Source organism: Hylaeus volcanicus, chromosome 3, assembly GCF_026283585.1.
Source record: "Hylaeus volcanicus isolate JK05 chromosome 3, UHH_iyHylVolc1.0_haploid, whole genome shotgun sequence".
In the NCBI taxonomy this organism is placed as follows: domain Eukaryota; kingdom Metazoa; phylum Arthropoda; class Insecta; order Hymenoptera; family Colletidae; genus Hylaeus; species Hylaeus volcanicus.
Window position 1 is genome coordinate 381,125 of NC_071978.1, and position 22,148 is coordinate 403,272.

The 22,148-nt window shown below is 42.0% G+C and overlaps 1 protein-coding gene across 10 annotated transcripts in view; it reads left to right on the plus strand.

Annotated features, from left to right (window-relative positions):
• The first annotated feature begins 3,881 nt into the window (after positions 1–3,881).
• The window catches only part of LOC128873621 (zinc finger protein 182-like), a 40,178-nt gene continuing 21,911 nt past the window's right edge, over positions 3,882–22,148 (plus strand). For 7 of the 10 annotated variants that reach the window (XR_008456447.1, XR_008456444.1, XR_008456443.1 and 4 more), the window contains exons 1-3: positions 3,882–4,165; positions 7,593–8,060; positions 16,954–18,036. Coding sequence is in view for 1 of the 10 variants with exons in the window: in XM_054117319.1 (XP_053973294.1) it covers positions 7,893–8,060; positions 16,954–18,036 (1,251 nt within the window). In the remaining 9 variants the exon portion in view is untranslated. Of the gene's footprint in view, positions 4,166–5,827; positions 8,061–16,131; positions 16,569–16,953; positions 18,037–22,148 lie in introns of those variants that run through there. The other 3 variants (XM_054117319.1, XR_008456445.1, XR_008456451.1) reach the window with 3 other exon arrangements.

Here is a 22,148-nt window from a genome sequence, read left to right on the forward strand (position 1 = left end):
TTTGGTATCTGAATTCAGTTTTGGTGAACTTGTGAGAATCCGTTATGGTTCGTAGCCATCTAATGGGCGAATTAGGGAGGTACACTATTAGTACTAGTTTTCTACCATGTTTTTTCAGATTAGCGTTTTTTCTTGTTGTACAGTGAACGGTATTGAATGTTTGAATTTGTTCGTCATTTTTTCACGTTTCAAGAATGGAATGTAAAACAATTCCAAAACAAAACAGTTAGGATAACTATACATAGCGATGTTTACTTTATGATATTCTTAGAAGTACATAAACATGTGACGTGTTTGTAAAGTGTGTAGTGCTATTTTTTACTATGATTCACAAATTTCCATATCGTCACTTTTATAATATAAATTCATTTCATTTGTAATAAATGTGGTTCGTATGGTGTATAAAGTGGGACGATTATTTACATCGGTTTTTCTTTGGTCGTAACGAAGAATTTATAGGAAATAAATTGTCGATGGGTGTTATTTAACGCTGGCGTAGTAACGTAATAAAACACCCAGGTAGTTTTGCAACGAAATGGTAGAAACGGAATATGGCCTAGCACGAGTGTAACACAATATCCGAAGGATATCGAATGAAGTTGTACGTAGTTGTACTGTTTTTTCATACCGGAACTCGGCTAAAGATAGATTCGTAACATTTAAGGAGAGTTGTAAACTGCAATCTGTTATCTCTTAATCCACGATTAATGCTTTCTGCGATCGAATTTCATTCCATCACGTTGTGTCATTTTGTACAATAATAAAATTATTATGAAAAACGTATTGCGTTACTTCACCTTAAACTATGTAATAAACATCTTCTAATGTCGTTAAAATGATTGCATTCAAATCGAACGTCCGCCTTTGTTGCTTCTAATAAATCGTAATTACCAATCTACTCTTCGCAGCTAACGTCACTGCGTAAACGAAAGGTAAGTGTTAATTTCCGTTATGTAAGCAATATTTGAGGAATTTAACGTAGGCATACTGTATTACAGATCCATGGTTTGAAAAATGTTTAAAATGAATAGTTTAGGTTATCATTGGATTGAACAAAAATATTAATAACAAATCGACGATTCTTACGAAAATATATCATAGTGCAGAACACGCGGTAACATTCCTTACCCCCATTGAAAAATTCATTCCGCATGCTAGAAATCAAACTCAACTATCGTTGCACGTTGCATCAGCATTTTCCACTTTCGTCTTTCGACAAAGTGCAATCGTGTGTAGTGTCCACCACGCGTAATCTTATCATAGTAAAACAAACTGGTAAGTAATATCATTAGAAAGTCTGCATAATTCACAAAAAACATCCTTAAAATTACATAAACATCTGATCGAGTATCCAATAGCATACACACGTTATACTATATGACGGCTACAAAGGCAAGCATTATCGTTGACACTCACTTTACCGCAATTATGCGTTAAGATCATATTTACGTATATTACGTAAATGAATTCGAAGCATCAATTATTTTCTAAAACATCGCGTTCAAATACATCAAAGTGGATTAATTACAAAATGTTTATACAGGGATAGAAAGGCAAACTTGTCCTTCCATATGGACAACGATTATTGCTAGTAGATACTATTGCTGAAAAACAATCTTTAGTTTGCACGAAATGAATGACCAATCGCGTGGTAACGAGACCTGATTGAAAGAGGTTAGCAAAAGCTTTTTATTGTACCTTCTCAAAGTTCTTTGCGATATAAATGCGTGTACAAAAGGTGAAAACTGCTTTTGAGATTAAACAATTTTTGGAATTGTCCCAAAGCTGAAAAGTCAAGAGTGAAGTGTGACGTTTAGTCAGGTGTCGCAACTTTCCAGTTTCAAGAAGGTTATAAAATCGGTAAAAATTAATTTTTGAATACGATTAAAAAATTCTGGAATTTTATCAAATTTTAAATCTGCCTAAATTCAAGATATAATCTACAATGCTTTGGAAGCAGTTGATGGAACTTGATCGCATTTATTATTCGGTTTCACTTCCGTTGTTTCCCTTTTCGTCGTTTCTTCCACTTTTTTGTCTTCTTTTGGCTTTTCGGTCGTTTCTTCGATCTTTTTCTTTGGCTTTTTAACTCTCTTTGGTTTCTCGACAACAACTGTCGTCGGTGGTTTTCTTCTAATTATCTTTAACGAACAAAAGGTTATACTTCTGTATTCGTTTATACGTAACTTGTCAAAAAGTAATAGACGCTTTATAACAATTTTCACTCGATGTCAAAGTTTCTGTCGCAAAATTCAGGGTACGGCTGCAGAACGATTATTTCGAACGATTATTCAGGTAGACGATGAGCGGTGAATGAATACGCGGCAAATACGGAATAATACTCCGTGAAATTGTTGGAACGGTTGTCCGTTTTTTGTGTTCTCGATGGTCAAGAGAAATTATGGTCACTTTCGTTGGGGAACTATATATTAACGTGTTTGATTTAATAGCAGCATTATTATATTTATACGTAAGTTTCCGCGAAAGATAAAAGCTAGTTGATAGTAAAAGATAAAAGTACGAGCTATTAGGATCAACGTGAAAGGATTATCATAATACCATGCGCTGTAATAACTTTTTTGTAGTTATCTTCCTACTAAATCTTTTGTCCCATGACGCTTTCTCCTCCCACCAGATGCGTTGATATTCGTTCGTTAGTAATTGTTCTATGCAAGGACGAGTCTCTCTATAAATCATTTTGTTGTTTAATCGAATTGAACGAGAATTTAATTTGAAACGAAATTAACGTACTTTTCGTAAGAAGGCACGAACACCTTTTTCGAAGTGAACTGCGAGGAAACGATATTATCCGGACTCTTGCAAGGAGTCGCGGGGGTCCATGCCTTCACCTTTAGATCGGTTGTAGCCGCGTTCATATTTCCAAATTAAATAATTTCGTTACTTTCTGTATTCAAACTTTCCAAACTTTTCTTTCTTGACCTTTCGTCAAATTTATAATAAAAATGTCACGCGTCTGGGAACGACCAACTGTTAAAAACAAACGAAAGCTACAAGAAGATGAAAACACTAACGAAATCAAAATTTTATCCAAGTTGCCGTAATTAGAAAGTTTCAGACTTCGATCCGAATAAAAAAATGCCGATAACAGGAAATACTAATAATTTGACATGGACATTATTAGCGAGGCGGGGGAATACGTGTCTAGAACAGGAACCGACACAAAGTAATATTTACCCGATAATCGACGTGGAAAACGTTCTCGCATGATGCTAATAGATTTAGCACTGACCACGTGCCCCGGATGAGGCAAAATGTGGCCCACATATCTTTTGCACAGTTTACTTGGAAATTAACGAGCGTTACAAAGTAGAGCATTATTTATTTCGAACGTACATTTAATTTCTTTATTTTATATAATACTCTACATCAAATATTTTTGAATATTAATACAAATTGAATATTAATTTAGTTCTCCGTCGCGAATATACTTCTTATTCCGTTTGACTCGTTAATCTCATTACTAATCATCGATGCTTAACCTCCTTCCGCACCCAGATGATGTGAATATTTATCTCTGTTTGTAACGCGTATCAGCATGTCTCGCTGGAAATAACCGCGAACAAAAAAAATATTTATTTAGGTCGTTTCCATGATTGCCTCGTAGTTGAACCGGACAATCTTACCGAAAGTTTCTTATTTGGTTTCTCGTGGCCTAGGGATAGTAACGGTAACTGCACGAAATGTTCAAGGTTCGCGACGCCAGAGGGATATGTGTGCGCGTCTGAATAACAAGAAAATTTCTTCTAATGATCGTTTTGTGAACAGTGTCCAAGTGACCGCGTGGTGACCGGTGAATCGGTGAATCGGTGAATCGTGTGTCCACGATGGGAAACGTAAGTTCGAGGAGGGAGTAGAGCACCGATATGGGAGGAGTTCCTTCGAGTTCTCTCTCCGTTGAGAGACTGCAAGGAGCAGAGGTGGTCTTTGCTCACCTGACGATTTCAGGTGGCAGTCGCCCTGCTGAGTTGTTCAGCGACGGGTATCTCGTAAGCACACGGTGTAATCCACTCAATTCCCGCGAGTTCTCAGTTGAGTTCTCGTTTTTACTGCGTACGCACACGCATACGTAGCTTACGATGCCGGATTTTTACGCTCGTTTTAACACGGACAGTATTTAGGCGGCCGAGGTACACGCGTTTTCACGGTTAGTTTATCCGTCATCGATGCTTCTCTTTCTCTCTCTTTCTTTCTTTCTATTTCGATGCAGTTTATCCTCTTACGAGCATTGTTTACATTATTTCAATACAAGTCTCTGAAGCTGATCCATTGTTTAGCAGCGAGATTATCGATGGACATTGTCAGAAATGTCCTTATGAAAACAGAACAACTTCAGTTTGTGAAAGAATCGTACGAGCTATTACGGTTATTTGGGTTATTACGAGAATTTGTTAGGTTATAAACCAGCCTTATTCGCTGACCCCACATCTTCGACCTGCTTTCATGCAACGCAGTGTTCTTGGATTTCTTTTGGTTTTAACATAGTGAATACAGTCGATCGATAAATAAATCAAACGAAAGATTGTATATATATAAAGCAGTTTGATCGACATGCAAACAGTCGCGATCGATGAAACGTATCAAAAGGTTTCACGTAAAAGAGGTTGTATGGGAGATAAAATATGACGTTCGCATTCGGAGGATAGAAAGTGAACGTTACGAGGAAGACTGATGCATCGATCGATCGAGAATCGCGATAAATATTCGATAATCGCGAACCTGTTGATACGTAATGTGTTTCGTTTGCCACGCGTGGAATTTCCCGGTAAATTTGCCAAGAAGATATTCGTGAATGTCGTGACAGAGACTTTTTATCGAGTTTAATCGTTAGTGGGAAAATATGGTTTGACAAAGAGGTTCGTAAAGTATCCAATAAAATACAATGTGGTGTTCCATCGTGGAAACACTGTGAAGTTGCATCGATAACCTGCAAAATATCGACGGATAAGTTCCAAGTGCAAGAAAACGTTATAATTTTGCAAAAGTTGATGCAAAGTTCGATACACTTCGAAAGTAAAAGGAAACTTTGAAACCAGCTCAATAATGCTTCTCGTAAATGCAAAACCGTTGTGAGATTCGATTTTCGTCTGGAACGGTGGTGCAATAAACACACGTGTCGCAAAAGTACGTACATCGAGGGTCAAGGTATTTGTGACTTTTTACTGACCATCGTAATAGTTCAATAGATAATAAATCACAGCGAGATAATCGAGGCGATTCATGAGGCATGTGTTGGATATCGTGATTAATCGAGAAAAGATGATTATATTTCAAAGTTGCCTGGTTTTTCATTATGATTAAACGGCACAGATATAATTTCGAGTATCTCTGTACTTTCTAAACGATTCTGTTTATTTGAAGTAGTGCATCGTAATTTTTTATTCGTCACTGGTGTCAACGTATATTCCCGTGAAATTGTTGCAAATATAATTATTACATTTATATCTACGAAATACCTAATTCATTATTAATCAAGTTGTTTATTATTGCTTGATATTCACGTGGACGCAGCTACCGTGACAAGATTCGGATCTCTCTCGAGCAAAAATAAAACAATAAATCCAACTCGGAGAAGTCATATTAAACTCTAATCTGCTATCTTTCAACTATACCAAGTACCTATGCACGGTATTATAATTAAGATCAAGCCTCGAGATCCGCAAAAGAATACACGATTCATCACGATATAAGTCAACACTTGTCGCGATAGAACGAATTCGCGTTTTATTGAATCAGATTATGTCTCACGAACCATTACAACGACCTGGAGGCTCATTGTATGTTATCTTCGTATCGACAAACAAACAAAATTAACGATTACACCCGGTGTACTTATCGTAAATCGTGACTCACAAAAGCATCCTGCCGTGTCTAACGGATGAAAACGCGACCCGTTACTCTGGTAAAAGAGCTACCAATCATTTTTTTCTTTCAAATTGTCGAATAATGTTACGGGTTACGGGAGATGATTAACATCATTACGGCACGTTGGTCATCGCTATCTTTGATTTTTAAATCGACGGCGTGGCTTACTCGGTTCGCGAAAGGATTTAACGAGAAAAAATTGGGTAACTGTTACGAACGATTATTCACTGAAACTGTGTCGCGGTATTTTTGCAGTATTGTTCCATGCGAACGTGTAAATTTCTTCGATCGACGATGGTATCGTAAAGTAGATGAACTTGCGTGGATTCGTCAAGAATTTGTTCTTTCTCATTAGCAACAAGTACCCGTTGTAACATTGTTTCAATTCCAAACGATTAAACAAACGTAAAAGCATTAGTTCCGCTTTCCAGAGGTATCCGCAGAGATCAACGCTGTTATCGCGGCGGTAATTAAACAGAACGTCAAGGCTGCCGAAGCATTCGCATAAATCACTCGGGACCGACAACCAGACAAATGCTGGAACCTCGAATCGTCGGTAAATCTCGACGAAAACCATTTGGATCTCGATTTCCAAGCAATTACAATCGGCAGCTGTGCGAGCGACCGCATGAATAACGACACGTTTCGCAAAGAATGAATCTTTCTTAAGTTACGAATTCGTAGATATTCGAAACAGTGTAAACAAACATCGCTGGAGACAGAATTAATAAATCATTCTTCCACAGACTTTGAAGATTACGATTACGATTACGATTACGATTACGATTACGAAGAAGGCACGATCCAAATAACAACATAATACCGAATCGATTAAGCCAATAGAATCTGAAATTGCGTCTTTTTTAGGAAGGCGAGATCTTCAAAAAGATTGGAAAACCGCTACCGTAGACTCTACGACCTCGATATAACTGTAATGCACTCGTTTGTAATTGAGAAGATCAGCTCGAGGTGGTTCGTGTGCTATTAGAATCGTAACTGAATAACTTTGTTCAGTCACGCGTATGGCAGAACGATCTAACTGCTGGTTGTTTCGGTCAGGGCGTTATCTCGTGGAGTATCGGTTACTTGGCCACAAAGTAATTTCACAGTACAATGGCATCAGCCGCGATCCGGGCTCGATTCGAGTAACCAGCCCAGTAAACTGTAATAAAAGCGCTCGCCGGTTTCTGGTGTTATTAATATTGATCAACGTTACATCTGGCATCTGCGAATCAAGGAGATAATTTGTTTCTTTGTCGTTTAACGGTCGACCATAAAATAATGATCAATTACTTCGTATCTGCGATAACGAGGACGAGTTTGCTCGAGCAATTATACATTGCACCAGTACTCGGTACATTAACTACGTATGTTCAATTGATACAAATCAGTTTTGAATCACTATTGAAAACAGAGGTCTTTGTCGTATCCTCCGTATCAATGGCAAAAGTTTAACAAGTATAAAACTAACAGTGAGTTAACGAGAATAAAGTGAAACTAAAAATAGTGTTTTCATCGAGGAAAGAGGAGAAATGAATAGCCTCTCAGAAAAACCGTTTAATAGCTCCGCGAAAAAAATGTTTTCGGCGTATGGAATCGAGGGAAAAGGTAGTCTTTCCCAAAGCTGCTGAACAGTGTGATCTCTTTAGACTCTGTTAACAAGATTCCGCATCATCGTTGGAATTCTTATCTGTTTCTTTCACTTGTAGCGCCGAATTGGAATTGGAATTGTTTCTCGGATAATTAACTCGTCGTTATAACAACACACGGACCGACTTTGCTAGACTGTCACGGATCGTTTCGCAACGTGGCCACATAATGGAAATCGGTGTGCTTAGGCGCAACGCGAACGAAAAAGTAACCGAGTCTCGTGGGACCTGATTGAACGTAAACGTAACTTGGATCTGGTAACGTGCCATGCGTACGATTTGGAATCAACGGTGATACTTCGATTCCTTGATGACCGCGGGGTATATGTGAATAGTGCGTTACCGTAATCGAGTTGGAGCATGATGGGAGAAGTGATTCGCGTTTCTGGGAGAGCACCGGATGTCGGCGAGTTCTTGAAGGAGGCGATGCTGTCCCAAAGGTTCGCAGACGTTGCTCTCTGCTGTCCTGGTGGTCAGAGATTCCTGGCGCACCGTCTGGTCCTATCAGCTGCCAGTCCTTACTTGCAGGTCGGTACTCTCTTGATAATTAACTCGATGATTAATCGCAGAACCAACATCTCATATGAGCCGTTAATGAAACGTTCGAACTCGCTTCCAATAGGACCAAGTTATTTTTAGAATTGATAGATATTTACCGAATTATCAAGAACGTCTCAAAGACTTTAGTCAAACATGTACAATTAGGGAAACGAATCAGTTAGCAGGATTGAAACAGGCGTAGGACTTTTATCGAGCGCTTAATTATGTACTGGACAAGATGTGCTTCCTTGTTTAAGTGGATGAACCATTAACCACGTGTTTAGAGCTGCGTGTAAAGTTAGCGAAACGATGTCCACGGGGAGCTGAGCACCCATAAACGTCAGCTGGTAGAATACTGTTCTGCCCATTCGAAAATAATCCGATTCGCTGTAATTGCTTTATTAACTCGGAAGAAGTCGAAATCAACCAAGGTCGTAAAAGTTTTAATTAAATCCTATCTCGTTTCTAGTAAACTGTCTTTTAAATAACGCGTAACCGTATTCGCTACCGAGTCACGTGAGGCGGAAATCAGGAAACGAATGTTTACTTCGTAACAGGGATCATTAACCATATACGCGCGTGTGTGAATGCAACTCATCTTAAACCAGCGATGGAAAGAGGTAGAAAGAAAAAAAGGTACATACATAATAACAACGTTAATACAACCTAAGAAAACGTAGTTTCCGGTTGTCTGTGCGTCAGAGGAGCAAAAAGCTGCACTCCGAATACGCACGTTCGTCAGCTTGCGCAAGTATTTACAATGTAGTTAATGGGGCAGGCAGATTATAAAGCGAGCTAACTTCTGTTCGAAGATAACCTACGATTTGCGTCGGTCGTTAATCACGGTCCTTATTGATCCAATAGTAACCAACGACTTTGCGAGCGGATATAAATAGTGAAAGTGAATTTGCCGACCCGTTTTTAGGTAACGCTTCCCTCGTCTGATAGGGTCAGGCCACCAGTTTCAACCAGATACCGTTTTGGTAAAACGTCTCCTGGGAGATGTGTATCGATCAGTTTCTCTTCTTCTAGGAGTTTTCTTGACGTGTAGGAACACGTTTGATGTTTTCGCTGAAAAACTTTAGCCGCGATAACGATTGAAACGTTTTCCAGTTACGATTTTTAAGAGGTTTCTGGTTCTAGGAACGCTTTTACTAACGATTCCAGGGACTCTATCGATCTTTTTCCTGTATTTTGCACCTTGTATCTATATTTACCGAAACGTCCTCCAGTTAATAACGCAAAAAAATCACGCGTATCCGGTATAAACACGCGGTGCTCGTGTATCTAACGACTGTATCCGTTATAAATGTTTCAAAGGATAAACGAAAAGTTTGCGTAGAAAGGAAGTAGAAACGCGTCGCGAGAACTTTCATTTTTTTCCAACGTAGCCTTACATTACACGAGGTGGCATAGCGTATCATTTAATCGTGCATCTCAGTGAAACAAGCGGAGATTAATCGCATGATGTGACTTTGAATGGGAAATTGTAGTGAATTGGGATAACCCGTAACAGGAAAGTGGGAGACCAGAGCGTGTTATCACGAGGGAATGTCGAAATTATGTAGCACGACAAATTACTCAACCTGCTCTTCAGCGTACGTTGAAAAAGTAATTAATAAATCGATCTACCAGCGTTATTACTAACAATTACGAATGCCAGTGAATCGTGTCGTCTATTAGTCAAACGCTGGTCAGGTATTAACAATCATTAGAAAGCCTGTGTAAGACCAGTTCAAATAATTGAATAGACGAACATCCACTCTTCGTTACTACATATTATTTATATACTCGCGAGGAAATCGTCATCTTTTTTTACGCGATAGTTAAGACGATATATGTAAATCCAGTTTCCAAAATAAACGTGGAATATTCATTTGTGATCGCGGATCGAGGTTTTACGATACTATAAAGCTAGCACGACCTTGAATAACGTATCATTCTCCTATCGTTTTGCACATACGTGAAATTCTTTGTATCGATAGAATAGAACTTGATTTTCGTATGCAGTAGTTTCTTACATTAACGTGTAATTTATGAAGTGGCTTGAAATTTTGCGGTTCATGGTTGCGTTCCAAACTAGTCTTACCCACAAGGGGGCTGTATAACTGTTCCAATTATAGATAGACCATTTGATTTTACGACAAGATGGAACATGTCGAGTAGTACGAATAATATAGTTTTCATTTTTAACGAAAGCAAGTATTCGTTTAGTACCAATGAGTCGTGTTTACAAACCTCGAGGATTCTTTATTTTCTCCATGCTCGTTTTAGTTCCATTACAATTCTAATGGCTTAAAAGTTGCGCAACTTTTCCGATGGATATCAATGCGACATTTTCCCTTCGATCGAGTGCAATTTGACGATCGTTTTCGATTTGATTGCTCTTATTCTTGATGGCTTGCGAGCGCGCCTTAAAAATTACACTGTACAAATCACTCTGTGAAAGGTTCCGACGCGGAGCGGCGTGCACCACTTTTTTCTTCCTCTTCTTGTTCGAGGCGAGCATTCCGCACAACAAATGTTCCTGCCGGGATCCTGATTTCGGAATTCACGTTTAACCAATCGATTAATGAGTACTATTTACGGCCAGTTTTCCCCGTTTTCCATCTTTGTCGTCGAATCGATTCCGATATTCCATGCCTTGTTACGTACCGCGTTACGTCGTCGACAATCCTTAGATAATTGAACTTCTTTTAAGTTGGCAGGACCAAATCAACGGAATCATATCGGACTCGGTGGAATGTTTAGTACCTATTTTCTACTAATTTCTACCACCAACAATGATTTTGTACCTCGTGCATTTTCGAAAAAATCCTGGCGCTGCTAGCTTAATATTAAGCCACGACGTGCACGTTTCGAGTTCTCCGTATGTTTACGTACCGTTCAATGTCATGCTGCCCGATTCAACCCCCGTTCGTGGTACAATCGAGAAGGTCATTCTTCGGGCATAGACAAATTAGAAGCGTAGAATAAAGTTTCTTCGTACGACTGGTCGTTATCGAGAAAAGCCACTTGGAAAATCTGTCGAATATGCGTGCATATGATTAATAGCGAGTCACCTGCGCAGCTGGATGTCTATCAGTATCATGCTACATTGCATGATTTGCTATGGGTGTGGCAACATGGCAGCATTTCTAACAATTACTCTAATAGAATTAACCGTAGGTGGTAACAGTCTTATTTTTCACGAAACAGTCCTTACGGAAATTATATCTATATGTATATCCAATTAGTCGAGTGCATAGTTTCTTTATAAATCATGATTGAGTACGATGGTTTTGCAAATGTTTAAGCGATCGTCGTATTTCATCGCAGTGTCGAAATTAGGCGCAGGTGCCTCACCCGTTCGGAAGTTCTCGTAAACAGATTGAAATCTAATGCACCTGTTTGCACGAGCAAGCGTTTCATAATAAATAAACTAGTAGGTAGAAGCGTGCAACTTGATATTTGCTAGGTATTCGCAGTACGCGGCTACCTTGGCTAGCCATTCGACCAAATGATACAGAGTCGTCTTGGGAAGTTGCTTTAGGAATCGAGGAGGCTCAAGTTTACCTCCAAAGTGTTTCAAGTTTTCAAGAATTCCCTTTTGAGAGATGAAACCCGACTCCTATTAGCGCGTTCGAACAACTGATCGGCCTCTTCAAAGATGAAATCATCCAGGCACAATGCGTACAAGAACTTTGATTGCTTCGCGTACGTCAGTGATCATGGAACGTGTATGCATCTGTTTGATAAGGTGCTTCGATACGCGGGTCAGCGCACCCTAATGATTTCATTTACCGTTTCGGTCCCTCGTAAAAAGTAAGAGCTTCTAGCACGTAGGACGCGCGATATGTGATACGTACGAGTTGATGCATGCTAAACGCCGCGTTTGATCTCCCCAGATAGCAGTTCGCGGACCATTAAAATTCTTGCACGCAGCTATTTTATGGCAGTTGATTCACTATATTCCCAAGATAGTGCACACTGTCGCCTCTCGCGAACGTTCCTCCGCGAACATTGTCGTAAACTTCCACCGTAGACGCGTGCGTTTTCCCTTTGCCAATGCAGCGCTCTTCCTTCTTCAGCGTATAAAAGACCGCTCCTCGAGTTTGTAAGTTGGCCTAACTCGCATATAACCTCGCTCGCGCGCGATCCTCCCTTGTGCGCGCGTCGAGATCTCTGCTTCACTTCTGAATTGGCGTCAGTTTCGCCCTCATCGGCGATCTTTGGTCTTCTACGATCGCTGTATTTCATTACTAAATCGTGATTATACGCGGTCGTTAGTTCATCGGAATTTCTAGGCACTAATCGATTCTCATGCGACCAGTTTTAACGTATTAAGTCTTCATTTATCGATTTTCGTATAATACAAGTGAAATTGATTTGATTAGTATCGCAAACGAGGTTTTCTATTAGAGGTGAGGATTAATGTGCAACAAGTTCGTTTTAAGAGCACCTTTCACGTCCTTTCATTCGCCTGTACCCTTTGCTCGAGGCATCCTGCTGCCGCATGGCCATCGAGTACGTGTTCTGCAGCGTGTGTACTCTTTCGTCGTCTCGTCCCCTTTCTCTAGTTTCTCGGTGCACGATATCGCCAAGGAATTCTACTAAACGGCTATTCGTTAATCCTTTCGTCGTGCTGTCCATTTAAAGAGATGGAGAATGTGGCTACAGATATACGTACAGGGTGATTCTAGTTACCGGGCCGATACAACTTACTCTCAAGTGTGTACAATTGGGTTTTGCAAGGGTATATTTATTGCTATTAATATACGTATATGTACGAATCCGAAACTGTGTTCTTTTTACAGTAGTTCGTTACGACATTGGCCTATAATGAAGTTTCATAAGAAAAAGATCGAATAGAGATCGTAATCCCTCAAGAGATTACGTTGAGAGTCACTGGAGCCACAGGACCGATGAAAGTGCTCCTCGACCGATAGGACGTTCGGTACCGAAGCTATGGCCGTGACCTTACCGAACAGATTTTATCCGCGTTTATTATTAGTGTTACACGGGTACCGAGGATTTATTCCATCGAATCGTGCCGCTTGTAGCGTTTGCAGCGAGCTACGTTCCTTTTCCTACTTTTCCTCGTGTCCAGTTCTGTTGTTCGCGCCTCCTCCTCCTCCTCCTCCCCCCTCACCCCTGCTGATTTACACGCAGGATCGGTGGCAGACCGATAGGGCAATTAATCAGAAAACCCGATCGACTCCGTGACCGTAGATTTTAAGCGTGACACTGGCCCACTTAGATTACCGATCGCGGTCTCACCGGATTCGTCGCCCTCTACCGCGGTTATACAAAACGCACGGAACCCGTTTCACTTCTCATTATACGTTAAATTACTTTCTTTGCGCGTGACTACGCGCGTCGCGACTGGTTATGTAGTTTAATTAGATACACAGAATCTCGCGCCGCGTTATCATCGAGCAATTCGAGTAGCGACAGTGGTTTTAGTCGCGATCTGTCAAGCGAATACGCTGCAGCCTGATAAGTTTTTACGCACCGCGAATTTTCTGCACGAGGTTCCACGGGTGCGTTCGCACTGTTTGACATCGTTCTATCAATCTGTCCTCCGATGAAATGCTTCAACGACGTTGATTCGAACGAATAAGAGCTTATCTATATAATCGACGCGGTGGCTTTGCTATTTTTCAAATAAATACTTCAAAAAAATAAGTAACCAAGTGTTCGATATCTGGCCCAGGCTATCACCTCAGGGCACGCCTCTGGGTATATACGTACTCTCGAACAGTATTATTCTTTAGGATCGTCATTAGCGTGCCATTGATTCGTGAACACGTCTCGTAAATTTCTATTTAAAAAATTGATTCGGTATACTCGACCTTCGTTCTCACGTCAACTCTTCGACGCGAAGAAATGTCTAGTCCTTCCTATTGTTCGCATTCCTGGTTACCTCAGGCACACGTCCAGCAGAAGCAATTTGTTCGGAGATAACGGAAATCTGTTCCAATTCCATCCTCGTATTAAACCAATAAACTACGCGCAAAGATGATAATGACACCTCGAGCTGGACCTTATAACCTTTTAATGACTCGGCTCCTTGTAGGGACGAGTGTAACGACTTGTCTCATCAGTGGCTCGACAGTCGAAAGTCTGATCATCCTTCGGGACCATTCATGAGCAGAATGTAGGGACTTTCTAGATCGTTTCGTTACATGTTTGCGATCTGAAACGATCCTGCGTGATAAATCATCGGGCTCCGCGGGAGCAGCTGACACCCTGAAGGGATAAAACGTATCGCGCCGTTTAAGGAAATGACCGAGAACTCGTTAATACCTTAATCAGCGAGGATTCTCAGGTTCTTTGGTAGCTTCCGATGATTCGACAGGAATCTGAAAACGTGGATCCATATTTCATCTTGGAGATAATTTAGATGTCCTGCATGCTTAAGCGTGGCGAGCTAAATCGACGTTTATATTTATGGCTGTCTATTTTATCGACCTCTATCCCGCGGTTAACGCGAAATCGATTACAAGCATGCTATTCTGATGGAACATCGATAATAAATTTACGCCGTATTTTACAATTTATACCGTTACCCGTAAAACTGTAAGAAACTTTATGCGATCCCCCGTTAACCGTAGAAAACGTTACTCTCTGACGCAACTAATCTCCGTTTCAAATTCGAACCACACAGCCGTGCATTTTTTCGTGTCATCACTTCCCCCGTATAAACTATACTTTGATTTATTCGATGCAAAATATGTGAACTAATACCGCTGTTACTTCACATTTGTCTAACGACTTGTTTCGAACGATTATGCTAAGTTGTCCCATAAATTTCTGCGAGAACTCAATCGGCTGTTATCTTTCTACGAGTATTTAGCGCTAAGCAAGTGGAAGGAAACGAATAATTTGAATAAATTTCGAGTTAAATTATTCGTTGTTCCAGCTATCACGATCAATTTTAATCGACTTTATTTGGCCTCATTCGCTAACGCAGAAATTGAAATTGTTTGATATGAATTATCGCCGTGGCAAATGAACGAAAATTCATTGATATCTGCAAGTGCGATGGTGGATTTCAGCTCGTAAATATGTCAAAGAAAATTCTCGTTACTTTTACGATGACTGGACGTTATGCAGCGCGCTCGCATGTCGGTGCACGCCGGTGAATGATAGGGGAAAAAGGTCTGCAGGGATCCGTAATGAACGTCATTACTTATCTCGTACAGCCATCTGCGGTTGTACCTTGACGGAAAATTCGTATAATAATTACGTGCTTCCTGCTGGTGCGTGTAAAGCGACTCGTTGATACGTAGCAATTTGTCTTCTGGATGTACATTGCCACGGAAAATGACCGCTAAACGCTCACATTTTCCTTACTTTTACAGCTCTTGAGTGTTTAATTATTTCATTTTACTTAGAAATCTCCACATTTTCGTTGGTTATATGTTCACACTGATCAAACGAGCAACGGTCAAGAACATACAAAAGAAATAAGCAAATGTCCAGCAACTTTATGGGAAGTATATTTACAACGCTATCGATTCCCATGCGGAGGAACGCAAGTCTACGCGCAATAACAATCCAAGTTGCGTTTGATTTTCATTGCGAAGCGCATTTTTAATTGGTATCTAACGTCGATGCAGAAGGTAAACCGTTAGTCTTGCCTGCCTTGAGCGTTTCCTCGATCGTTTCGCGCATTGTCGCGACGAGTTATCAACGCGTTTCTAATATTCACGGTCATGCGCGCCTAAATTAATGTATGCAAGCTCCTCGTGTTCCGTTTCCTCGTATGTCTTGCGAGTTGTAGGAACGCGCGCTCCTCTGCCAATTCGGAATGCGCGAGTGTTCAACGTTCCTTTATCCCCCGAGATTTACGACCGCAGATAATGTCCACGTTGCTGCGTGTTTTGCGTTGCATGTAGATGTCGGCGGGCCTGTAATCTCGGTGAATCATCTACGAACTTGTACCGAATCGTACAACGAAGAGATCGGGCCAATAACGCGGCTAGTTTTCGTGCAGCGAAGCCACGAACGTCACCGTTGCGTGATGAATAGCGACACAATTAGGCGTGCGAGTGAAAACCGTTCGAGAGGAACATCGAGAAGAAGCTATCGCTAATCATAATACCACGGGAAATGCGTGTAAATCTTTATGGACATCGGTCGAAAGAAACTGGCACGATCGGTGGCACGGTGGACTAACGTTAATCGTGTGAAATTATTACTCGAATCAAAGTATTTAGAATAGTGGGCCTATTATTCCCTTTATTTTTTTTTAATTAATTTTCTAGATTCAGAGACTCGGCGAATAGTACTTTAACTAGATAATTACTGCGCGACTCCGGAATGGGGGTTAATACGAATGCCGCAACGGTGATTTCAACGCGTGGTCGTGGAAGAGAATTGCTTAATTCCTACCAGTTTCCTATAACGTACCTCTTCGATGTCTTTATTACTTGTGCGCGTGAAGACAGTCTTGTGGAGAGAACGTACGAAGTAGCTGAGCTGTGAAAAGTGTACATGTTCTTGTACAAGGTATCCTAATTCTTAAATGCTTCTGCTACTACTTTTATTTTCCAGCTTATTATACTCTGTTTCATCTCGTTAAATTGTGGCAAATTGAGATACATTATTCGTTTCCACCTTTATACACTGTTTCCACGCGTTAACCATGGTTTTTGGTCCACGAAAAGGAGGTTGGTCTTCGCCATCGGCGAAACAGTGCCAGGGTACTTGGACCTTTAACGAATAAAGGCTCGCGTACACTTGGAATTTAAATCAGCCGGGAAGAACGACGCGCTCGACTGCGCGGCTCGACCTTAAAAAGTCGGCCAGTAGAATCATACATTCGCGGATTCGCGTCCCCCATAAATATCTTCTGGCGTCGTCGAATAATCTGGCGTAACCTTTCTGTTCCCAGGAAGTTTTGCTGGCGCATAGCAAAACGTCGGCTCATTGCGAGCCGATCACAGTGATCCTCGCCGAGGTGGAGGCACCGGAACTCGCGGCGATCCTTGGTTTCGTCTACACGGGAACCGCGACCGTGCCACGTCCGCGTTTGAATGCGTTTTTGCACGCTGCGGAGGCCTTGCGTATCAGGTTGCCGCCAGTCCCAGTCGTGATGACCTGTTCGCAAGCCGATTGCAAGCACGAAGACATCAAGGACGTGAAGATCAACCCCAAGTACCTTCGTTGCGATCAGTATCCGTGCTGCGACGGCTGGTACCAGCACGAGGCGAATCAAGATGGAGATTCCGCGAGCAAGGAGGAACCCTATCCAGCGATCGAGTCCCTGGAAGCAGCCAGAGAAATCGGGCCGCTTCCTGAATCGATGAACTTTGTTGGACCGAGATACAGTCCAACCAGATATTGCTCTACAACCTGGCCCGTTCCCGCATTCGTAAATGCCAGTCAGGAAAAGCGTGGCGTCGATCAATCAGCCGATAAGGACAGGACAGGTCAGACAGACGTCAGGAGGTACCGTCCGGCCTCTATGGCGCCGAGGATCGATAGGATTACCGAGCCGATTGGCAGCAACGCGGAGAACGTTCTCAGCTGCGACTCTTTGGTCAAGGCTCAGCAGGAATTCTGCTTCTCCAGGTGTCCCTACGACGTTCATAGACAGCTAGATCCTCTCGAGGTGAGAATGAGGACCGATCGGGCTCGTACGCGGATCGGTGATAACGAGAGTAGGGATCTAACGACGCGCGAGAATCCTTTCGAAGAGGACAAAGGTTCGGAGGATCGGCTGAGCGTGATCCGTTCGCGGATTGGCTCCTGCCAGAGCGGAACGGTATCCTTGCAGTCCTCGGGTCGGACGAGGTCGTTCGAGAAATCAGATTACGGCGAGGATTTAACTTGCGGGGAAAGTTGCTACAGCTGGAAAACACCGAAGAGGCACGTGGCCAATCGCGTGATAGCCTCACCGTGGAGACAGACGGTCAGGCCTTATCATTTACCCAAGCTCCAGCCCATCGTCCTTCAGCCTCACGTGGATGACGTCGTAAGTACTTTTCGCCTCTTTCTCGCTATCGCTCGTTATTCTGAATAATGCAGACGTTTACCAAAAATATTACCGAGTCACCCACACAGTGTATCTTCGTGTCTAGAACCGTCCGGGCACCTGATTCCTGAACCTGGTTCCCCAACGGAACAAAATAGAACGTACCAGCTCGATATCTTTAATTGCGAGGAAACACGAGAACGTCGATAATCTCCGATCTAGCAAGCTTGGGAATCTCTGCATTCCAAGTAACATGAGTATTCGTGTTTATCGATTATTTATCGACATAGGATTCTAAAATACCAAATGCATAATTACCAACCCCAAAGCATACTTTTATACGAATTACGCGTTCCCGAAAAATACCGCACGACACGTCAGCGAATATCTATTTTAATACGGTTATTACATCTCTTCGATTCTCTGCCATTCGGCGTGTTATTTACCGCGCCAACTAGTCGCACCTCAATATCCGATCACACGACGTGGACGTATCCAGAAAACTAAGAGGAAATCGTGTTTGCATATTCGTGAACTCTATCTAGGTCGTACGTACACGTCGATTATACATCGAGCCATTATACGTGATCACGTTTGACAAAATGGACTAAGACGAGGTTTATGCGTTTAATAAATTGCCACGGAACCATAAGTTTTAGTAATCGGGGCAGGTTTACGAGCGCAGGATGTCTTAAAAGCCATCCGAAATCGTCGACTGCATCGTTTGCATCATATTAAGGTATAAACATCGCGTATTCCGTCGCTGACGATTTTTAGAATCGACGCGACGTATCCGCGTGATAAACGCTCGGAGAATCGGTACAATCGTTCTCAGCTCTTTCTCGCGATTATCAATCGTAACGCGACTCTTTCCATTGTAAATTGCGAGATGCGCAGAATAGAATTGGAACATGGTTGCACGAAACGTTTTTTCTTCGTTCGGAGATCTACGGCGTATTTACCCAAGCATTTCCTTTCACCGCTTTCGTGAAAATTGGAGCAACAGCTCGGATCGTCCGACACAAAGGTAGCAACGTTGAGCATTAGTTTTTAAAGGGTTCGATTAGTAATCCACTGTAACACGTAATTGTGTAACAAGGATTTGTCGCAATCCAGCGAATTTTCTGTTGCACAAGGCACGATGAATTTGTTCGACCGATAATCAGCTAGATACAATTACCGATTCCTATTCCATGGCTTCATATTGTTACGTCACGGTGCATACATGGATCTCGCCTGATCGGGTTACTAATCCTACCAGTAGCAAACGGTATCCTTTCATACAGAAAGTGACTTGTTTGCTGCGGCTACGGATCGCAGAGGGGGGGACTGCATATTCATCCTTTGAATCTCTTTACCATATGGAAGGCATATCATCGATGGTGCTCGAAGCGACGAGAATGGAGCGAATTCAGGAATAATGACACTCTCGATTCGAGATATCCGCTACTCGGTACACGTTGAAACACTCGGGGGATCTCTTCGTTGTAGATAACCCGCAGTTCGAAACCTGTACGTGAATTAAGCGTACAGGAAGGAATTCATTCTATGGTTTACACACCTCTTTGAATTATATCTCCTTATCTCATTTTTCTGGTAACAAGAAATCGAACACTATAAACAGAAATCTTTTCATTAACAAGCAAATATCCAATCGAGGAATTTCCTATCTTTTTTAATAGATTTTATCGTTGACCGGTACCCCGCCTCCCACGTTAAATCGACCATTCGCTGTTACGTATAAAGGTGGATTCAATTTCCAAAGAACGAAAAGAACTCGACCCCGATATATTAAGTGGATGCATAATTTTAATGATCCTCGATGCAGGATTCTTCATTTACGAGCTTGGAAATGTCAGACGTTCGGTCGGTGACCGTGCAGCAAGAGATTAACGCTAGGGGAATTATGCATTATGTTTCCGCTGCGAACACTGCTCGTGGTACCAGTCGCTTTACGACTAATTAAATGAAAATCGTGTAGGTGCTTAGAACGCGAAACTTGTCTGTTTGCCTTTTTCCGTTTCCCATCGCGTCTGCGGAACAAAATTTTAGACTAGTCGCTCGGTATACGTATTTATGGGATATAAACTTTAATATTAGGATGCCGAGATGTTTTCCATATGCGCTGGACATTGGTCATTGGCGAAAAGCTAATAAACTATGCGGTCTATTTCTCCAACTTCCATTTTACACTATGACGTTATATGCAACGTTCCACTCGCTATATTTCACTTCTCTCTCCCTGCTGCTCACGTTTGATGATCTCTCGAACAAGCTTGGGTCATTGCATAACGTTCACCCGTCTCCTAGCGCTCGAGATCGTCCTCGTTTCAGTTATATAGTATTTACGTCGAGAATTTATGTCTCTTCGATGGCGTAAATGCTTTCAGTCGGTCGCTTTTTTATAGATATTAAATTTCCACCTTAACTACCAGAAAATCGCGATGATTCGATCCGTTGTCCTTGTTAAATATATTCCACTCCAAATTGTCGTATTATCTCGTAGATTCTTAATTGGCTGTTCGTGATCCGAGTTTTCCGAAAAAACTCGATAAAATCTCGGCCGTGATGCTCGAACAGATCTTGGTTGTACCTAAAACTGCTTCTAACGAACGTGTCCACAAGCAGAGCAGAAATCGCTCCAGGCTAACGCGCACGTTATTAACAATCGTACATAACCGAAACGCAGTTAAGCTTCCGTTAACAGCCGACAAACGATTGCCAAGGTTCTAACTATTCACTTTTCTTATCGTACGTCGGTCGAGCAACAACAAAAATTCCCCTAGTTTCGAATCGATTCAAAGAGATGCTGTTCCTCGTCTTTATCTCGGCGAGTACAACATCCAGATCATCGTTGGATATCTACGTGTACGTTTTCTTATCGTCGAGCGATCGACGCGAGTCGAAGACCAGGGCACGCCACTTATCTATAAAATATAGACGATCTCTTGTTATTTCTTTCGGAAACAAGAAGATCATAAAAGCGAGGAGAATCAGAGCCCACTTATTCTTCATCGACCTTTCACCACAAATGAAAGCACGCCGTTGAACCGAGCGCGTCCGACACGGCAGGCGTACATTTTGCTTTCTTCCGCCAAGTATTCACGGGGAATCTGTGCCTGGCATGCACTTTTGCAAGCTCATTTAGCAGGCTGCTGTAATTCGATGGTGCCAGGTGATAAGACGTCCACGACCAGCTGCCTTGGTCTTTTGGTTAGCCAATGTCATTCTGATTAATGAAACTATCAGTTACATGGCGGTCGTGTCTCGTCTTTCCGTTCCCTTTTTCTTTTTTTTCTCTCCTCGACCACTCTGTCTCGTCGAGTAGCGTTCTCTTCCTTCGTTTTTACCTTCGTTTACGTCGTCTTTCAGAGGGAGACAAGGCGCTACCAGCTGGTGCATGCCAGCTGCGAATCTCGGCTTTACACGAGATTACATGCAATCTGGAACGGGGGAGCGTTTTCTCTTTCGACACGTGCACTGATATGCTCCAGATTTTTTCAGATTGCTTTACGACCTTGCGCAACGCGGCCCCGTGTGTTTTCGCACAAAGCCCCTCCCCCCCCCCCCCCGCTCCCTCCTTTTTTTTTACGATATCACTGGTTATTACTTGTACGGGGCACACCTGTCCACCGCGATACGAAAGATTACCGCGAAGGAATTGTAAATTTGGGGCTCATCGGGTGTTTGAGCGTAGCTGCATCGTCGCGAGTCGGTTTGCTTTCTCTTAGTTCAGCACTCGTTAGGATGTAGACTGCTTTCGCGATAAAAGCAGCAAATTCGAAGCGTGTTAATCGATGTTTTTTCATCTCACTCGTCAACAAATTAGCTACCGTGTTTACACATCGTCACAATCTTAATGGCGAATAGTTTGAAAGATTTTCCACCGTAATTACGTGCTTCGTCTTATCACAAATATGATCAGACGTCGAACTTAGGAGCACTTAGCGACCACAGATGAAGACTCGAAACATTTTGTCAGCCATTTAGGAACTTTTAACGTGGAGCCGGTTATTTCTGAAAGCTACCTAACTAGGCCGAATGTCCGTTTTCTCGGGTTTCGCGTCTCAACAACAGTGCGCGCCGCGCCCTCTTTCGCGAGTGTACTCCCC